The following is a 20,344-nucleotide window of genomic DNA, read 5'->3' as shown; positions in this document are numbered from 1 at the left end:
CGCCACCACTCCCAGGCACTGTCCAGGCAGAGCCTTTCTTGGCCCAGCAGGTCGTTCACCTACAGAACTCCCTGCCGCAGGACGCAGGGTGGCACTTGGCCCGGCTGCCTTTCAAAGCCCCTCACAGGCCGCAAGCCAAGAGCGGCACATGCAGGCTGAGATGGGCGAACCACAGCAGGTGCCTCTGCCTAGTCCAGCACCCACATTCCTTTACCCTGCATGTCATTGACCTGTGGAACTCCCTGCCACAGGACGTGGGGTAGCACTTGACCTGGATGCCCTTCAAAGGGGTCTGGACAGATTTCTGGAGGAAATGCCCTCACGGGTGACCAGCCCTGGTGGGTCTGGGCAACCTGGTTCTAAAAGTGGGCTGTCTCTGAATGCCTGGTGCAGGGGAGGGCACCAGGACACAGGGATGCTGCCTGAGGCACCTGGAGGGCCACTGTGAGTTCCAGGAAGGTTGACCTTTGCTTTGCTTCAAGGGGCTCTTGCCGTGAGTTCTTGCCCTGGTTCTTTAAGCTCTTCCCATAGGAAATGCATGAGGAGGAGGACGGGTCAGGTGGGAATTCAGCAGGTGAACACCTAAAGCTGCCTGGTCCAGAGTCAGAGCTTTTGGCTCAGGGCTGTCTGCACTGCGGTGTTAGGAGGGGGTTTCCCCCTCCCAATGTGGAATTTCTGCCAGGCAGTAGCTTAGCTTGAGGGCGTGCAAAGTTTTTGCACAGCACCTCACTGCGGTGTGCACTCCAAAGGGAAGGGGGGCCTTTTGCACACTGTGGTGAGGCACCATGCAAAACTTTGTGCTTTGCACCCCCTCTAGCTACACCACGGCATCCCTTCATTCAGGGGTCTCCAAACCCTGGCCCGGGAGCAAGATGTGGCCCGCGGAGAGCCTCTGTCTGGCCCACGGCCAGCCTCTGATCCCCTGAAAGCCTCTGGCCCTGTTGACCAAACACAACCAGGGTCGTGCTTGTGGGGTGGGGGAATGGGGGTCCATTTAAGTGTGTGCTTTATTTCTTGGGCTGTGTTGGCACTTGGCAAAATCCTGGACATTTGAGCCCATTCATTCATTCATTCATTCATTCATTCATTATTTCAAGTTCCATCTCTAATGTATTTATTCAGATTTTACATTTAATTTTTTTTTTCTGGCCCTTGACACTCTGCCAAGCTATTTGATGCAGCCCTTCAGCCAAAAACTTTAGAGCCCCCTGCATTTTAAGAAGGGAAGAAGCAGCACTGTGATCTTCACCTATGATTTCCACCTCCAATGACTTCTCGAAGCTACCAGAGGTGCCCAGCAGCTGCTGAAACGTTTCTCAAATGCTGGAGTGCAGCCATTTGTTCCCGAGTCTCAAATGTCTCACACCTCCTTAAATAGAGAGGAGAGGGTCTGGACATTGGGACAGGGTGGGCTGACTGTTGTCTATTTGCATTTTTGCAAATTAAACAGGGCCCCTTTCCACCTTGTCCAGTGTGGATGCAAATTCTGTCTCTGTATTTCAAGGAGGGTTTTTTTGGACGTGTCCCTTTCTCCTGAATTAAAACCAGGGGTCACCTCTTGAAGGTTGGCCCCCACCCCTAACTGGCTGACTGTGCTGTGGTCCTTGGCTCGTGACCATTTCATTGAGCTATATATAACTGTGAGGTCCGGGAGGGCAATCCTATCAGCAGTCTACAAGGAGAGAGGGTGTGCACGGAGATCTGAACTAAAGGGATTGTGCCAAGCTGGTGATCTGAGAACGTGTTTAAGGTACGGAAAGCTGGAGGGGGTCGGGTGGGGGTGGCAAGCACAGACTGGGACCTGAGACCTGGCAGTTTGTCCTGTTCTGGTACTCAGTGGGTCTGTTTTACCAGTGTGCAATTCATTATTTGCCCAGGGACCATAGTGGAGGATTTCCCCCCCCCCAAGCAGTGACAGGTGACTGTGACAAATCCCAGAGGCACTGTACAACTGCCCAAATATGGTGAGGGACTGAAATACATGGTGAGAGTGTGCCATTGTCACTCAGTGCAGGCTGTGGAGAGTTCCTGGTTCACATGTCATCTCCGCCACAAACTCACAAGCTGGCTTGAGGAACTGGCCATTTGCTCAGCCTCAACCCTCCAATCTCCAGTATGGGGACAAGAATGCTGGGCTATTTTGTAGTGGCCACAGGGATAAAGGATGCTGAATGCTGTCTCAAAATGGCAAATTCTTCTTACTTGCTGCTGCCATTAACACTGCAGCTGCTAAGGGAATTTCCTGAGGAGGTCTAGAGAGCCACCCAGTCTCCCAGTATATCAGAATGGGATGTGTGGTATTTTGTGTAGTGCCAGCAAATTCACTACTTAGGGGTACCAATGAAGTCCAAATTAGCATCTTTTGGGTTACTTTTAGCCAACTGAAGTTATTACACTGCTCTGGGCCAGGGTATCTTAGAGATCGCCTACTCCCATACAATCCGGCTCATCCTCTTAGGTCATCAGAGAAGGCCTTTTTACAAGTGCCGCCATCTAGGGAGGTATGTGGGGCGGCGGCAAGAAATAGGGCCTTCTCAGTAGTGGCACCAACGTTATGGAACTCCCTTCCCCTTGACTTAATAACTGCTTCCTCTCTTGAGACCTTTCGGCGAGGCCTGAAGACCCTTCTGTTTAAACAAGCCTTCTGAATTCTCAGCCTTTTTAACATCTTTTTTAACATCTTTTAATATTTTGTACAGGCCTGATTCTTTTATGATTTGCTGCTGCTCTATGCTCTTTTTACCTATTTTTTTATCTGACTGCTGTTTTTATGACATGTGTTAATATGTTTTTATTTGTTTTAAATTATGTTTTTTAATCTGTTGTAAGCCGCCTTGAGTCCCTTCGGGGAGAAAGGCGGGGTAAAAAATAAAGTTATTATTATTATTATTATTATTATTATTATTATTATTATTATTATTATTATTACTACACATTAAGCAAGACTTTTGATTTCACATTTGTGCTTGTGCATAATATAAGCAGAGAAAGACAGTTCCCTGCCCCAAGGAGCTTACAGTCTAACAAAAACAGTACATATGATACCGAAGGAAGGAGAGCTTTTTTCAGAATACAAACAAGTGAGCAAGACAAACAAGTGAGAGAATACAAACAAGTGAGCAAGAGCTTTGACCAGGCAAGCAACAAAAGTGCAAGTGGTGGACATAGACTCAATTTGGGATATGCTTAGTTTGGGATATATACTCATTCTGGTCAGCACCAACCACCAAAGCATTAAGGACTTTTTCCCTGAAATGCTTTGATTTTCTCTGAAATTGCTGCTCTCCCAAGACTGGTATCTTGTTTTCTTTTCCTAGATGGAAGACCCCGTGCAGCTGAAGGAGGAAGGAAATAAGTACTTTCAAGCTAAGGACTACGAGAATGCAATTAAAAGCTACTCAGCGGCCCTGAAACTTGCCAAAGACAAAACTCTCCAAGCCGTCTTGTACCGAAACCGGGCAGCATGTTTCTTGAAAAAGGTGAGGGGGAAGCAGGAATGCTCAGAAAGAGGTCCCCCTAAACAAGAACACCCTTTAACCGGTTGTTATGATGAGCAACACCTAATTACATTTATTTATTTATACAGGTATTTATATACCGACTTTCTTTGGTCGTCAGATTTCTCCTCGGACTTTAATCCAAGGCGGTTTACATAGGCAGGCTGTTCTAAACCCCTGTAGGGATTTTTACAATTGAATAGTTCTAGTCTTTCATAGAACTCCTTGTTCCAGCTGGATTCCTTCCTGGTCTGGCCTCTCTCTGTTACAAAGCATTGTGACACTGCAAATGGAGGCATTTCTGAAACAAAGTCCTTTCTGTCTTAGAGCATCTAGCAATTTTTTATGGTTTCTAAATAATCAATAAGGAAAAGCAGCATGAACCTGGATAAAGTTGCCAGGATGGATGTATCCCGAAGGCTGGGCTTGCAGAGACAGGGCTGGTGATGTCACAAAACTCCCAACCTTTGTTAAGGGGGGAGGGGCAAGGGGAAGAAGCTGATCCCTGGGGAAAGCCCAGTGGCAAAGACCTGGAGGCCAGTGGCAGCCCCCAAACAGCTTGATATAAACCTTTGCCCCACCATTGCGCCTGAGAAAGCAAAAGAAGCTAGAGATGCGGAAGCATTTGTGGCCAACTGACAGCTCTAAACACAAACCTTTCTTCTTTCCGAATGCTTAGGAGAGCTACGTCCAGGTGGCAACAGATGCAAGTAGGGGTAAGTCTGACAATGGCATTTTGGAGTCATGGCATCTGTGTTTGACAAGTGCACTGGCTGTGATCAAGTGCCACTGGACACAGTCCTGCTGCTTTAGGGCTTGGATTTGGAGTCATTCAGCGGTAGTATGATGTTCAAGTACCACTGTGGTTGTTTCAGGAATCCCAGAGAAACAGTGGTAAAAGCGAATACATCCAAATTCAAAAATTTATACCCATTTAAATGTCAATGTTTCTCTTTTGCTGTCTCTTCCTCGTGGAACTAAATAAAGTTGCCTGTGAACATGGAAGCGAGTCTCTTAGTTTATGGAAGGGCAATGAACAGCTAATATGGCTGCAATCCTAACCACACTTTCCTGAGAGTAAGCCCCGTTGAACAAAATAGAACTTACTTCTGAGCAGACCTGGTCAGGATTGTGCCCTAAGTTGGTGATTTTGCATACGGAATAGGAAGAATGTTTTACTGCCTGGCTGGCTGTGAATTACCTCCGCTTTGGGTTTCTTTTTACATGGCAACACACTCAGTTTCCACAAAACGATTGCCAACAGGATGTACATCACAAGCTGCGTTGTGCACAATTCCTTAATGCCCATTCTCTACCGCAGCAGTTGTCAATATTCTCATGGAACACCGACCTCCATGGTCTTCCCCTCTTCTGATGTCATTTCCTCTGTGGTCTTCACCCCTTGTGTTGTCACTTCCAGCTTCCAGGAGACTCTTCCCGGTTCTGCAGCTCTGCTTCTAGGGCAGCTGTCTATCCCTCTTCCTCTTCCCCCAGCCCTATAAATAGAGCTGCAGAATCTGGAGGAGTTTTTCAGCTATGTTCAACCACTGTGCTCCAAACTCCCATGGCACACCTACAGATCTTTCACAGAGTGCCAGTGTGCTGTGGCATACCAGTTGAAAATTGCTGCCCTGCACCAACTAAGCCTACTCATACGTAATGCAGTGAATGCACATCCCTCCTCTGTTTACCACTTGCCTCTGCTTCTACCCCTTCCCCGTCTGCTGTCTCTCTAATGTCTAATTTTAGACTGTCCTACGGGACAAGGACATGGTCTCTTGTGCTTTGTAAAGCACCAGGTACACAATGGCACTGGAGAGATGCACAAGTAAATACCATTTGCCGTGCAATGGCCCTGCCTCTCAGCCTGTCACCCCCCCCCCTTTTCCCAGCCATCGACATTGATCCTTCGGATATCAAAGCCTTGTACCGCCGCAGCCAGGCTCTGGAGAAGCTGGGCAAACTGGACCAAGCCTTCAAAGACATCCAGAGATGTGCCACCATCGAGCCACGGAACGAAAGCTTCCAGGAGACCCTTCGCCGACTTGGAGCCAACATCCAGGAGAAGGTGAATTTGCACAAGAGTCTTGCTGGGGAGCAAGGCCAGGGGCTTTCATCAGAGGCAGAGCATGCACAGTGCTGTACATGGGGAACTGTGACATTCTTTAGAACAGGGACAAAATATGCAGTGAACATGTCAGGGCTCAGCAAGAGTCAGGCTGCAGGATGCCAGGTTCTGGGGCACAGGAAGAGGCCGGCTGGCAGTCCACGCATGGTCCAAAACAGGCAGGTGTCCAGATCCAAGGTACCCATAAGGAGGAGGCATTTAGGCTGTGTCTCCACCCTAGAGACAAGTCATTTGAGACTGAGGAGTCAGATCTGAGACTGGAGCTTTGTAGGGTCTGATGGGCAGGGGTTGGCTCTTGGGGGACAGCTGGCAGAAGACTCCAACAGGGTGGTACTGCAAACCAGAGCCAGAGAACAAACACTGCCAGGTGTGCTGTGGAAACAGAGGCAGGTGGCACAGGAAAGACACCCGTGCTTGGCTAATGGGGGGCCCAGGTCTTGTGGCAGTAAATCCCATACATTAACTATCACTTGTGTATTGTATGAATCCCATTTGTGAGTCTGGTGAATTTAACTGTTATGTTTGCATGAGCGCAGCTTGTCATTCTCTGAAATCTTCTCCATGTTCCCTAACCTCTGGCCCAACTCACGCCTGTGTTTGCCTTCAACCCTCCCTCCCAGCTGCGAGTCCAGTTTTCTACAGATGCCAGAGTGCGGCAAATGTTTGACATCCTGCTGGATGAGACCAGTGACAAAGAGAAGCGGGAGAAGGTGGGAATGCTTAAGTACCATTGAAATAAAATGCAGGGGGAAAGGAACATATCACCAGGTCCAGAAACTGCTGAGAGGTTCTCCATGAATTTTTATCATCATCTTTTGAAGCCCTAATAAGTCAGTGGCTGTCATTATGCCTTGTGGCTGTGAGTGCCACCAATTAACGATGGGTCATTTGAAGATGTAGCAGCCCCTCTCCCTCTACTGCCCCCCAGCAGTGACTGTTCAGAGGCAGGCTGAACAGGGACATTCTATTTAGCCATCATAACAAATAGCCCCTGAGAGGCCCGTCCTGCATGAATTTCCTTCAATCAAAATCTGGGGGTGCAGCTCAGTGGCGTAGCTGGGGGGGGCAGAGCGCTCAGTGTGGCAGGGAGCATGTGAGCTGCCCCTCCCACATTCCCAGTGGGGGGAGCAAATCAGAGCTGTACGGAGGGGCCGCTTGCATGCTCCTTGCCACACTGAGCGCTCCGCCCCCCTCCAGCTACGCCACCGGTGCAGCTTAAGCAGAGAGAATGTCCCATTCAAGGTGTGGACTGCATCTCTCTGATTCCAGCATGTCCCTGGGACTTTTTGGGGGGAGCTTCAGAAGGACCCCAGTCTAACCAACTGTAGTCAAATTGTACAGAAATGACTCCTTTCTAGATGTCCCTAACATTGCTGTCTCCAGCACTGCAGGCAATTCTCCATGTGAGAAGATGCTGTGTATTGTGGGTCCTCAAAAGCTGTGACCAGAGCGGCTGCCATCACCAGGGCTCTCCTGTCTTCCTTCTCTCTTGTTCAAATCAGGCTGCAAACAACCTCATTGTTCTCGGCCGGGAGGAGGCAGGGGCTGAGAGAATCTTCGAGAATAACGGCCTGAACCTGCTCGTGAGCCTGATAGAAACCAAGAACCCGGAGCTGATCCTGGCTGCAGCAAGGACCCTTTCTGGGATGTGTACGGGACACAAGGCCCGGGTGAGCGCACCACTGACTTGCCAGTTCTCCTCCTGTCCCTCGCGACCTGCCTGCAGGTCACTCAAAAGCAAATCCAGGCCTTGTTGCAAAGAATGAAAACCATTTGGAACATGAAGTCTTGGCCCACCCAGAGGCTGACTGAAGCAGTGGCCTCAGCTAGCAGATTGGTGGGGGGGGCACCCCTTCCATCTGCCTTCTGACCTCTGCTCTTTCTTCCTCCCATTGGAAAAGGAAAGGGGGTAGAATGGAAGAGGAAGTAAGGAGGAGAGTGGTGGCCTAGAACGTCATACCCAGTTCATGGGGTCAGCATGTGACGTGCCCCTCACAGGCGCTTTGATTTCTTGGGCAGGCCTTGACTAGGCTTGCTCAACTTCCCGAGACACTCAGTTTTGTTCTCCTCGGCATAGTAATTTCTGTTCAGCATTAAGTTTCTAGATTGGATGTTTGGAGGAAATGCTGGCAGGACTAAGCCAGCTCCTCAGTGTGAGAAGAGGATGAAAATCATCTCATTCCTTCCTTGAACAGGCCACGGCCATCCTGCACATGCTGAAAATCGACAACATTTGCCTGTGGATGTCTGTGAAGCATGAGGAGATCTCCCTGGCCGTCTCTGCCCTGCTGCAATCCATCATCGACTCTTTGTCTGGGGAGGGCAAGAAGGAAGAACACGGGAAGGAGGGTGCCGTGGTGCTGGGTAAGTGGCGCTGGCCCCAGCTGGGCACATTCGTAAGACCTTTAGGGTATCGAGCCAGCATGTGTATTGGAACAGAGACCAAGGAGAAGAGTGATGTGCTAGAGTGTCAGACAGAGCATCACGGATGTTCTAGCCCACCGCTCTTCTGTCCTCCACACTTCCTCTTTCTCTCTGTTCCCCTCTTCCTTTTCCATTCCAATAATATAAACAGCAGTGGAGGCAAGTGCATGGAAGGAAGTGAGCACCCCTTCCACTCTGCTGCCTGAGGCGCTCACCTCACTTGGCCTCACTGACGGGCCTGCCCTGCAAAGTACTGCAGAATGAAAGCGGTCTAGAGTAGAAGAATGGGAAAGCAGATTGCATAAGAATCCTCTTTCGGGAAAGTCAGCAGCAGACTTACACGTGAGAAATGGAATCCAGGATGAGAAGCCTTTCTTTGAAAAGGGCAGTTATTTGTTATTGATTGGAAGGAAAAAATAAGACAAATATCAGTAATGTAGATGTGCCTGAAATGTGCCTGTTGATGCAATGAAGTGATTTAAAATAGACTTAAAATTTCTGCTCAAAATTTGAAAAAATAAATCCTATGGTTCCCAGGATTCCTAAGAGCAATGAAGGGACTCCAAAGAAATAGAGCAGTGTTTCTCAAACTCTGGGTCAGGACCCACTTGGTGGGTCGTGACTAGATTTCTGATGGGTCCTGCAGAGCCTCCAGTAAAAACATGGGTGATGGAAAGATCTGATATCTCATTGCCTCTAGCCCTGAGGCTCTGACCCCAAAATCAGAGATCTGCTAACTGCCCTGCAAAAAGCTGAGCTCCTGCAGTTTGCAAGCTTGTGGAGATATAGAGAGACAAATATCTGAGCATCTTTTTTCTGATGAGTGAATTTCCAAGTCCATCAATGACCAATAGTGTGGGCAAGTGAAGGCTGGGTCCACATAACTAAGCCCCTCAAGCTTTGAGGCTATTCACTAGGTCTGCTTCATTACGAGAAACGGATCAAGATTTTTGGAAATAAATACAATATTACTTGTAGATAAAAATGTTTCTTTCTAGATCTCCTTGTTTCAAGTCTTGTAAAGCTAGCTGGGTCCTGAAAGAGTGTCATTTTTAAAAAGTGGGTTCCAGTGCTAAAGTGTTTGAGAACCACTGAAACAGAGGGACAACTTCTGTGAAGCTTTCATTTCTGACTGCCTGGAAGTTCTCAGTTCCTCCTGGTTTCTGGAAAGGCATATGACAGCTGGCTGAGGCTACAATCCTATCCACACTTTCCTGGGAGTAAACCCCATTGATTATAATGGGACTTACTTCTGAGTAAGGTATTGAGAACAAAACAGCTAATATTATAATGCTGTTGTACAAATCAATGGTAAGACCACACCTGGAGTATTGTGTCCAGTTCTGGTCGCCATGTCTCAAAAAGGACATAGTGGAAACGGAAAAGGTGCAAAAGAGAGCGACTAAGATGGTTACGGGGCTGGGGCACCTTCCTTATGAGGAAAGGCTACGGCGTTTGGGCCTCTTCAGCCTAGAAAAGAGACACCTCAGGGGGGACATGATTGAGACACACAAAATTATGCATGGGAAGGATAAAGTGGATAGAGAGATGCTCTTTACACTCTCACATAACACCAGAACCAGGGGACATCCACTAAAATGGAGTGTTGGAAGGGTTAGGACAGACAAAAGAAAATATTTCTTTACTCAGCGTGTGGTCAGTCTGTGGAACTCCTTGCCACAGGATGTGGTGACAGCATCTGGCCTGGATGCCTTTAAAAGGGAATTGGACAAGTTTCTGGAGGAAAAATCTATTATGGGTTACATAATAACCCATAAGCCATGATGTGCATGTGCAACCTCCTGATTTTAGAAATGGGCTATGTCAGAATGCCAGATGCAAGGGAGGGCACCAGGATGAGGTCTCTTGTATCTGGTGTGCTCCCTGGGGCATTTGGTGGGCCGCTGTGAGATAAAGGAAGCTGGACTAGATGGGCCTATGGCCTGATCCAGTGGGGCTGTTCTTATGTTCTTAACTACAATTCCCAGGAAGCCTTGCAGGTCTCTTGTTATCTGGTGTGCTCCCTGGGGCATTTGGTGGGCCGCTGTGAGATCCAGGAAGCTGGACTAGATGGGCCTATGGCCTGATCCAGTGGGGCTGTTCTTATGTTCTTATGAGTAGACATGCATAGGATGGGCTCTAAGACAACAGCACATGTTTGCGCAACCTTGAAGTCCTGACACTCTTGCTTTGTGCTGGTGTCGTATTTTCTGCAGATACAAAGAAAGATTTGAAGGCAATCATAGTCTTCCTCCTGGACATGCTTCCCAACAAAAAGGTGTCTGGGCAAGGCCGGGACCGGGCTCTCAATTTACTCAACAAGAACATACCGAGGGCGGATCTGAGGAACCATGACAACAGCCGGACCCTCTTTGTAATAGACAACGGTATGCCCAGCCAAATGGACGTGCTCTCACTTTCTCTCTCCCTCACTTCCAGTCAAGATTTTGCAGTCATGCAGGAATGGGCAGATCAGGAGCACCCTCAGTCTCTGCTTAAACGACAGGTTGCCCACTCTGAGGAACAGCTGGTGCACTTATAAGGCTAAGTGGAACCCCATTTGCTCCTCCTTAGCAGCTGGTCCCCTGAGGGTTGGTAACTGCATCACCATCCTCTGGCCACTGGTGGTGGCGGCAGGAGAGAGCAGGCCAACAGCCACTTCCTCTGGAGATCTAGTGGCTCCAAATGCAAGGAGTCTCAGTCCAATTGCTAGAGCCTCTAGATGGCACCTGACAGTTTCACTGGGAAGGTCCTGAGACCAGTTTTCTGTTTCTTTTCCTGAGACCAGTGGAGTCTCCTCATTGGCTCTTATTATGCATTCTTTATCCCCAGGTCTAAAAAAGATCCTGAAAGTCGCTAGCCAGATCCCAGACTTGCCCGACTGCCTCCCCTTGACAGAAAACACCCTGCTGACAGCAAGCGTCCTTCTGAACAAACTCTACGATGACTTGCGATGCGATTCTGAGAGGGACAATTTCCGGCTAATCTGCGAGGAATACATCCAGTAAGTCAGGCCTTGGAGAGCCTTCTGTGGAATTTTCAGAGACAAGCACACTCGAAACAAAACCGAGTGGAACCACAGAAATGCAGCAAGGTTTGAGGTTGCCCAGGGAAATCTGACAAAGCCAAGAGAACCCAGATCACCTCACACCAGTGGCGTCACTCGGGTTAGCACCAGCCAGTGCAGGAGACCAGCATGTCACCCATGATGGACCTCCTCCCATAAAGTGGGCGGGGCAACCCCCCAGGTGATAGGTGTGGTGATGTACGATTGCGCTGCCCCTCTGGTTTTTTGGCTATACATTTTGACAGAACACAGACATTTCAATGGGGTTTGTTTCACTGCATTCTGCATAGAATTATACATCAATTGATATATCATATTATGGTATTATTCCTGCAAACCGAGATTTTAGTGATTTTGGTTACTAGTGGTGTCACCCCTCCTCGAGGGTGTCACCTTGCTAACACCTTGTTGGTTCTGTGCTGTGTCATAACAACATCTCATTGGCTCTTTGAACAATCAGTCTCATTGGTCTGCTTTGAATTAAGGAAATGGATTTTTTTTTGTTACTTAAGACAGTTGCATTTTTATTTTCTGGTTTTTTGACCATAACCTTTGATTGAATGGAGATATTTCACTCCAGGTTTTTTTTATTGCATTCCGATATAAATTATGCATTGAATGGTATATACGAGCATGATGGTAGCATGATGGTATTATTCCTAAAAACCATGATTTAGCAATTTTTGCATGCACGGGAAGGATAAAGTGGATAGAGAGATGCTCTTTACACTCTCACATAACACCAGAACCAGGGGACATCCACTCAAATTGAGTATTGGGAGGGTTAGAACAGACAAAAGAAAATATTTCTTTACTCAGCGTGTGGTCGGTCTGTGGAACTCCTTGCTGCAGGATGTGGTGATGGCATCTGGCCTGGACGCCTTTAAAAGGGAATTGGACAAGTTTCTGGAGGAAAAATCCATTACGGGTTACAAGCCGTGATGTGTATGTGCAACCTCCTGATTTTAGAAATGGGCTATATCAGAATGCCAGTGCAAAGGAGGGCACCAGGATGCAGGTCTCTTGTTATCTGGTGTGCTCCCTGGGGCATTTGGTGGGCCGCTGTGAGATACAGGAAGCTGGACTAGAGGGGCCTATGGCCTGATCCAGTGGGGCTGTTCTTATGTGTGTGTGCCCCCCCCATGCATGTCACCCGGTGTGGTCTGCACTCCCCCACACCTCCCTAGTGACGCCACTGCCTCCCACATACAATTGTTCATTTGTATGTTTATTCTTCCTTGAATTTAAAGAAAACAATAGTGAAACCATCTGTAAAACAGTTGCCAAGCTACATTAAGGGTTGTGGAAGAAGTATTTGTTGCATGATGGCACAAGAGTTAGCCAGTCAGTGCCATCCACAGCTGCCTTTTCCCCATTCAGACTCAAATTGGCCCCAAAAGGCAGCTCACCCTGAAGGAATCTTTGGGTCTGAATGTGGTGGAGACATTTCTAAACTGACCCCGCTGAGATGAAAGTGTTGTACCTGTCTTCCCCCAAATGCTGTGACGTGTTCCCCTTCCTTCCTGTGCTGTTCCCTGCCTGCAGGAGCAAAATTGACCCCAAGGACATGGACAAGACTCTGCAGGCCATCCAGACGGTGTCCGCAGTGCTGCAAGGCCCTTTCGATTTGGGCAACAAACTCCTGGGCATGAAGGGAGTCATGGAGATGATGGTGGCTCTGTGCGGCTCCGAGAGGGAGATAGATCAGCTGGTGGCCGTGGAGGCCCTCATCCACGCGTCAACCAAGCTGAGCCGGGCCACCTTCATCATCACTAACGGGATCACACTGCTGAAGGAGATCTACAAGAAGACCAAGAACGAGAAGATCAAGATCAGAGCTCTGGTGGTGCGTTCCTCCTTTGTGCTCTGTGAAAAGCCCTCGGATCTGGAACAGAGCTGGCTCCAGACCAGACCTGGTGGTGCCGGGGGGGAGGGTGGCACCAAATGCTGCTGCCTTTTCTCTAGTAGTGCAGCTGGTGCCATGATTGCTTCCCCTGCTCCCTGCATGCCAAACAGAAGACGGGGTGGGGAGGACATGTGAAGGAGAATAGTGTGGCAGGCTAGAGCGTCAGGTACTCTGGGGCACTGCTTTGCGCCACACTTCCTCTTCTTCTTCAACCCAGTGAGAAGGGGGAGGAGCAGCAGAAGTGGGAGGTAGACACCCCCTTCCCATCTGCCCCTGTTAGCCTTGTGAGTGACCCCACCACCCTAACTCAGGAGACCTAAAATTGCCGTTTTCTGATGCTTCCGGCAGCAAGGGAATGAATCAAACCGAAGCTTTAATGTGGCATGAAATCTTTGCCCAGGGGAAAGGATGAGTAGATTTGAGTGGCCTGGATACTTAGTCAGGGCAAACCCAGGCAGCGCAGAAATTAAACTTGCTTTCAGAGCAATAAAGAAAGGAACTGGGTCCTTCCCGACACTCCACAGTTAACCCTTGCAGGCTGAGAATCTGCTGCAAGGCTTAAGGGGAAAGAGGGTTTTCTTGTTGGTGTCTACACTGAAGTGACATTTTGCATTAGCATTTGGCGCAAAACTGTGCCAACCGCTGCATTGCGATTCTTTCCCAGGGCCTCTGCAAGTTGGGCTCGGCTGGAGGAACAGACTACGGCCTGCGACAGTTTGCAGAAGGATCCACCGAGAAGCTGGCGAAGCAGTGCCGGAAGTGAGTGGGGGCTCGGAGGGCTCGGCCCTGGGAAAGGAGTGCATATCCTTCGCTTGCTGTTTTTCTCTCTCCCTGCAGCACTTTTGGTTGTGCGGGTCTCTGCTAAGCTTGACTGTCCATCCCTCACTTCTCAGTCAAGCTGGTTTTTGGAACAGACTCATAGCAAGGAGCAGCAGGGCTGGTGCAAATACTCCTGGTGCCTGAGGAGGTGGTCCAGGGCTGCCCCCCTCCAGCTTCTGTGTCTCTTTTTGGGTGCTTCTCCCCTTTCTGGTTGGTGGCCCAACCCTGCTTCTTGAAGCAACCACGTGAGCCAGATGGAGAAGGGCGAGTCCCAAGTAGCAGCAGGAATGAGAGGAGGCAACAAGTATGCAGGAAGTGGAGATACTGAAAAGGGGGGGGGAAGCTGGGATGGCCCGGGAAATATTATGGGCACAAAGCCAGGGATGGAAAGGTACAGAGGCTTGAGAGGCGGCACAAGACCTCTCCAAGTTGGCTGTCAAGGTGGGGTAAAGACCCCAGCAAGCCAACTTGGATGCTGCAGAAGGCGCAGGAAACCATTTTCATTCCCGCCCAGATGGCTGTGCAATCCCGCCATAGACACCCGGACACGGAAGTGGGCCGTAGAAGGACTCGCCTACCTGACCCTGGATGCTGACGTGAAGGATGACTTTGTGGAAGATGAGCCGGCTATGCAAGCCATGTTCGAGTTAGCCAAGGTAACACCAGCTACGCATCCGCTTCCCCGGCGTGCCAGACATGTGCAGATCCTTATGCGCATAGTGGCACATGCAAGGGTTTTTTTAATTGCACACACAAGTTGTGCATGTGTTGGAGTGGCTGCAGCCAACTGCTGCTTCCCAGTGGGAACCACTGTGGAAAATGCCATGAAGACTATTGGCAGCAGTCGATTCAGGAAAGGCGAAAGGAAGGACACCTGGCCTATTCCCCTTGTCAAATTTGCTGCCTCAAGGTGAGGTGAGGGCCAGCCAGTTCCCTGTTACAGTCTTGCCTCTGCATTAAGCTCACCAGCTGGCCTCAGATAAGCTTTTCTCTCTTAGCCTCAGTCTTCCCTATCTGCAACCTGGGGACAGTAACATTGGCCCACTTTAAAGGGTTGTTGTCAGGATCACTGAGCTAATGTATGTGAAGCATTTTGAACACTCTCAAGTGCTGTTGGAGAAAAACCAAAAACTGCAGTCCTTTGTATACTTATCTGAAAGTTCCACTGAAGATAGTGGTGCTTATTTCTGAATAAACATGTATGGGATCATGCTGCATGCATGATTTTTGTATGATATGCACGTATGATTTATGATTCTGTATCCTATTTTTTTAAGTTATTGGTTGACTGGTTGGTTTTATTTTATTCCCGTGGTTTGTTATTTAGAAGCCATTTTTTGCATTGTTCTTGAAAGGTGGAATATGCGTTCTTTAAAAATAAAACACCCATAGATGACAGCATCACCTTAAAAGCTTTGATTTGGCTGTATGCAGGCGAACGACAAGACCATTTTGTACTCTGTGGCCTCTGTCTTGGTGAACTGCACCAACAGCTATGATGTCAAGGAGCTCGTCCCTGAACTCGTCCAGCTGGCCAAGTTCTCCAAACAGCATGTCCCTGAAGAGCACCCAAAGGTAGGCTGGGAGGCTTCTGAAATTCTCTCCTCCTGAATGCCTGCCTGGATTTGGGCATTTCCAATGCCTTGGTCTTGCTTCTGAAATGAAAGTGACACACGAGAAATCCCCTCTCCTCTAGTCCTTATTTCTTTTTTTTTTGTACAGACTGCCCATGTGCTGTTTGCCGCAGGTATTGGTTCAGTCCTGTCTTTTCCTACCCTTTCATTCCCAATGCACTGGTGTGCATTGATAAAGCACTGCAAAGAAGCAATCTTGATGTGATTGAGCATGTGTGTTTTATCAATGCAAGAACACCAGTAAAACTACACACAAAAAATGGTGACTCATGTGTATGGCCACATCAAGACTGTTTGATCACAGTGTTTCATCAATGAACATGTCCACGTTGGTTGCACTCTGGGAAATGACGCAAACCAAAGTGGGGAAAACCCTCCCTTCCCTAGTAAAGGTTGAGAGTGAAGTGAGGCTTAGTCTTCTTCTTCTTCGTTCCTTCTCTCCCAGGACAGAAAGGACTTTGTTGCGAAGAGAGTGAAGCGTCTGATTGCAGCTGGTGTCACCTCCGCCCTGGTTTGCATGGTGAAGGCAGACAGTGCCATTTTGACAGACCAGACCAAGGAGCTGCTGGCCAGGTAGCTTGCCTTGTGCTCAGCAGACCTTGAAGAGGGCAGGGCAAGTAGGGAGGGGGGGGGGTCATCATTTTAATAAAGGCTGCAGTCTTGATGGAGGGTTGAAGCATTAGGAACCAAACGCCTTCAATGAGTTCTGAGGCCAACTTCACAGCATGGCAATCCCACAACCATGCTGCCAATGTTCTTATGTAGGGAGCTATCTTCCACTGAGCCAGACCCTTGGTCCCTCTACCAAGTGTGGTCTACACTGGCTGGCAGCTGCTGGGCTTCAGAGAAGAGCCTTTCCCAGGCCCAAGTGGAGTCACTGCCAGGGATGGAGCCTGCTCAGTGAAGGCACTATATTAAAAAAAAATTGATGAGGATGATAATAGGATGTTCATCCAACGTCTGTTGTTTTTATTTTTCGGCAGAGTTTTTCTTGCCTTGTGTGATGACGCCAAAGACCGGGGTACCATTGTTGCTCAAGGGGGTGGAAAGGTAATTCATTCTCATGGTTTCACAATCTGCAATATATGTTCCTATTTAGGGGTTTTTAGTGTAATCAATCAAAACATAAGAAGAGCCCTGCTGGATCAGGCCAAAGGCCCATCTAGTCCAGCATCGCACTTCCTGCAGTGGCCCAACAGCTGCTTGGGAAGCCCACCAGCAGGACAGAAAGTCACCCCTCCCTCCCACCTTCACTTCCCTGCAACTGGACTTCAGGGGCAGAGGGCCTCTTGACACCCTGGGGCTGGGTTCAGGAGTTCTTTGTCCCCTATCATTAGGCCCTCATCCCGTTGGCTCTAGATGGCACAGAGGTTGGGAAGATCAAAGCATCTCACGCGCTGGCCAAGATTGCTGCCATCTCTAATCCAGACATTGCATTCCCTGGGGAGAGGGTGAGTAGTTCCAGGCAGCCTGGAGCATCTTCAGGACTTCCTAACAGGTACAGGCCAGGATGCAAGAACTGGGTAGTGATAAGTGGACTTCCAAAGCTGCCTCCTCTGAGTCAGACCCTTGGTCCAGCTAGCCTGTTCCTGTCAGCTCTGACTGGCAGTGTCTCTCCCAGCACCTTCTAGCTCAGAACTTTTAACTAGAGATTTTGGGGGTGGAAGCTGGGACCTTCTGCCGGCAAAGGCGGTAGGCACCCCCTCTGAGCTCTGGCCTTCCCTGAGGTGACTGCCTGTCTTGAAGGTTTACGAGGTTGTGCGGCCGCTGGTCAGCTTACTGAACACCGAGCGTGATGGGCTGCAGAACTACGAGGCTCTGCTGGGCCTCACCAACTTCTCCGGCAGGAGCGACAAACTCAGGTGAGTCACACTGGCCTTTGTTCTGGGACAGCACCTTCCCTTTGGAACTCCTTGCCTCATGATACATGTTTGATCATGTCCCTTCCACTTTTTAAGAAGTGCCTCAAGGCCGATCTGTCTCACATGCCTTTCACATGCCTTCAGAGGGTCTCTCTTCCTCCCATGTCTCTCCTGTTCCTTTGATTATTGAAACCCTGCAGACAGGATCCTTTAGTGATTCATTCTAAGTGTTAGATCATACAGCATTTTGGTTCTTAAGAAAATTAACAGTGACAGTAAAAACAGGAGCCCTTGAAGCAGTGCCTAGAAGACTGAAGAAACACCTACATGCTCTTGGCCTTGAGCAAATCACACCAGCTCAGCTCTCGAAAACATTGCTTGAAACAGCAAGAATCCTATATGGTTATCGCTGCGATTCCTAGGGTCTTGGCTGGATCCCAAATTGCAGACTATAACCAGCCCAGCATGAAGCTAAATTCAATTTGAAGCAAAACTTCACTCATCCAGACAGCACAGGGATTATAAAATGGCACACATAATCACGGTTATAAACGTTTAGCCAAGATGAGCTTGGTTTCCAGCCAGGAGCTGCCTTGGGGGCCTCTTCATCGGCCAGAATGGAAATCTCCAGAATGAAACATCTCAGACCACCTCCTGCCTGGCTCATTACATCCCCTGCCCTAATTTCGTGTCTGTTTCAGGCAGAAGATCATAAAGGAGAAAGCTCTGCCCGATATTGAGAACTACATGTTTGAAAACCACGACCAGCTCCGACAGGCAGCCACAGAGTGCATGTGCAACATGGTGGTCAACAAAGAGGTAACATGTTTAGTCTCTTGGTGCTGCAGCTGAAGGAACCTGAGATGCCCCCCCCAACTCTCTAGGTCTTCCATGCCCCCCTCCCATTGTAGGGTTTGCAATTACATTCTTCTTTGCTCCCAGGTTCAAGAGAGATTTACAGCTGAGGGAAACGACCGACTCAAGCTGATTGTGTTGTTGTGTGGAGAGGATGATGACAAGGTCCAGAATGCTGCTGCGGGAGCCCTGGCCATGCTCACAGCATCCCACAAGTCACTCTGCCACAAGGTCACCCAAGTGGTAAGGATCTTATTGCCCCTTTGATGTAGGGGGATTGTACGTGTCTTTTTTTTAAAGTGGCATTTATCACTGCAGACCTTGCCGGAGAATCCTTCTAGAGCCACTGGTGCACACGCTAGCCTGTTTTGCTCTCACGGCCAGGAATGGCTCCAAAGGGGAGGGGAAGGGGCCAGCTGCATGCCAGTGAGGCTCCCTGCAAAACTTAGTGCCTTACACCCCATCTAGCTACGCCACTGGAACCGCAGAGTTGAACCATTAATTTTTTTAAGTCTCTGCTGTAAGTCAGTCCTGGCTCACTCCCATATCACAGCACCTGTTCTGGAGACTGATTTGCTTTGCTTGTTTCTCCCTGCAGACCACACAGTGGCTGGAGATCCTGCAGAGGCTTTGCCTTCACGACAGGCTAGATGTTCAGCACCGGGGGCTGGTGATCGTGCACAATTTAATACACGCAGAACAAGAGCTGGCAAAGAAACTGGTGGAGAGCGAGATGCTGGAAATCCTGACCATCATTGGCAAGCAGGCCGATGACCCCAAGAGGCAGAACATCCTGAACGTGGCTCGCGAGTGTCTTGTGAAATGCATGGACTATGGGCTGATCAAGCCTCTGTCTCAGCCCTAAGGATGCAGGGAGCAAAAGAAGCCTACGTGGAGGACTGGCAGACCAGCGAGAAAGTGCTTTGATGTGTACGGGACCTTTAAAAGGAAAACTGAAGCATCATCTCTAAAGGGTTGGTAAGCATGGCACAAGGGAGGTTTTTGGCCAGGGAAACAGTCAGCTGGAGTAATGCCTAAACAAGTTTGTTCCATGGATCCCAAATTTAGATTCCTACCAGCAAACCTCCTTTGAAGTGATCCCATCAAAGGCCTCAGGTTTCAGAAAATACTGCAAATGTTCAAAGTGAGCTAAACACATCTTTTTTTTTTTTAAGTACAAAATCATTTTTTATCTTTAGAAGTTCCCACAGGTTTTGTAAGCATAGTGTAGTCAATGTTTAATGGCTTGCTGGAAGCTCAATAGAAAAATTTTTTTATAGCGACTAACGTTTGTGTGATTGTCATTACGGGGTGATTTCTTAATAAAACCTTTGTTTGTGATCACTTGTATTTTGTGAGGCTTCCTTAAAATTATGTGTTGTGTATAATCTAATGTTTTTGATAACAGCACCCTTGAAAAACTCACATCATTAAAGCTACATCACTATGTACACTTTGCTGGGAATAAGTCTCACTGAACACACTGGGATTTACTTCTAAGTAGACATGCACAGGATTGCACTGTAAGGCATGTAATGTTTGAAATAGCTACCCCCTCATACCATAGTCTTTCCAAGGCTACCATAGTCTTTCCAAAGATACCATAGTCTTTCGAGACTGAAAGTTGCCAATACCAATAATATACCCCCTCAGCACCTGCCAGCAATACATATGGTACTCTGAAGCGTAAGAGCATAGTTCCCTGCCCCCCAGAGCTTACAACTTAATAAAAATTAGGAGTGTTGTTCCTGGCATGATTATAACTGGTCTGAGCATCAGATAACGTTTACAAGACAGACACAAGATTTCCTTGTTCCTTGCCACCACATCCCTCCCATCAGTCCAAAACTTCCTTGGCTAGCAACTATCCCAAGAGCAGTAAGATTTGAAAGAAACAGAATTTCAAAACTTCAGTTGCAGATAGCATTAAAGCATGCATAGTGTTTATTTCATAATATTATCAAGAATCATTCAGTCATAGTGAGACAATACGGAACAGCTTACAAGTTTCCTTCTGATCAACCAGGGGAGCCATGTCACCAACATTCCATTCTACTGGTAGAAGGAAGACAAAGAGGAAGCCATGCCAGGCCACACCAACCACACAGAGATGACCTGGGGTTTATGCCTTGGTGCGTGTACCCACATGCAT

At 48.5% G+C, this 20,344-nt stretch overlaps 1 protein-coding gene across 1 annotated transcript; it reads left to right on the top strand.

Annotated features, from left to right (window-relative positions):
• The first annotated feature begins 1,641 nt into the window (after window positions 1–1,641).
• On the top strand, window positions 1,642–19,542 carry UNC45B (unc-45 myosin chaperone B). The gene is made up of 20 exons (XM_066636581.1): window positions 1,642–1,750; window positions 3,318–3,479; window positions 4,177–4,213; window positions 5,390–5,565; window positions 6,246–6,335; window positions 7,128–7,295; window positions 7,821–7,989; window positions 10,266–10,436; window positions 10,882–11,053; window positions 12,662–12,962; window positions 13,687–13,781; window positions 14,356–14,497; window positions 15,276–15,416; window positions 15,921–16,048; window positions 16,459–16,525; window positions 16,813–16,926; window positions 17,222–17,337; window positions 18,039–18,156; window positions 18,280–18,435; window positions 18,791–19,542. Exons 2-20 carry the CDS (start codon window positions 3,318–3,320, stop codon window positions 19,055–19,057), a joined length of 2,790 nt encoding a protein of 929 aa, XP_066492678.1. The 5' UTR covers window positions 1,642–1,750; the 3' UTR covers window positions 19,058–19,542.
• Window positions 19,543–20,344: the final 802 nt, after the last annotated feature.

This window comes from Tiliqua scincoides, chromosome 8, assembly GCF_035046505.1.
Source record: "Tiliqua scincoides isolate rTilSci1 chromosome 8, rTilSci1.hap2, whole genome shotgun sequence".
Taxonomy (NCBI): domain Eukaryota; kingdom Metazoa; phylum Chordata; class Lepidosauria; order Squamata; family Scincidae; genus Tiliqua; species Tiliqua scincoides.
The sequence above is the reverse complement of the archived record's forward strand: the minus strand, read 5'-3'. Positions and strand labels throughout refer to the sequence as shown.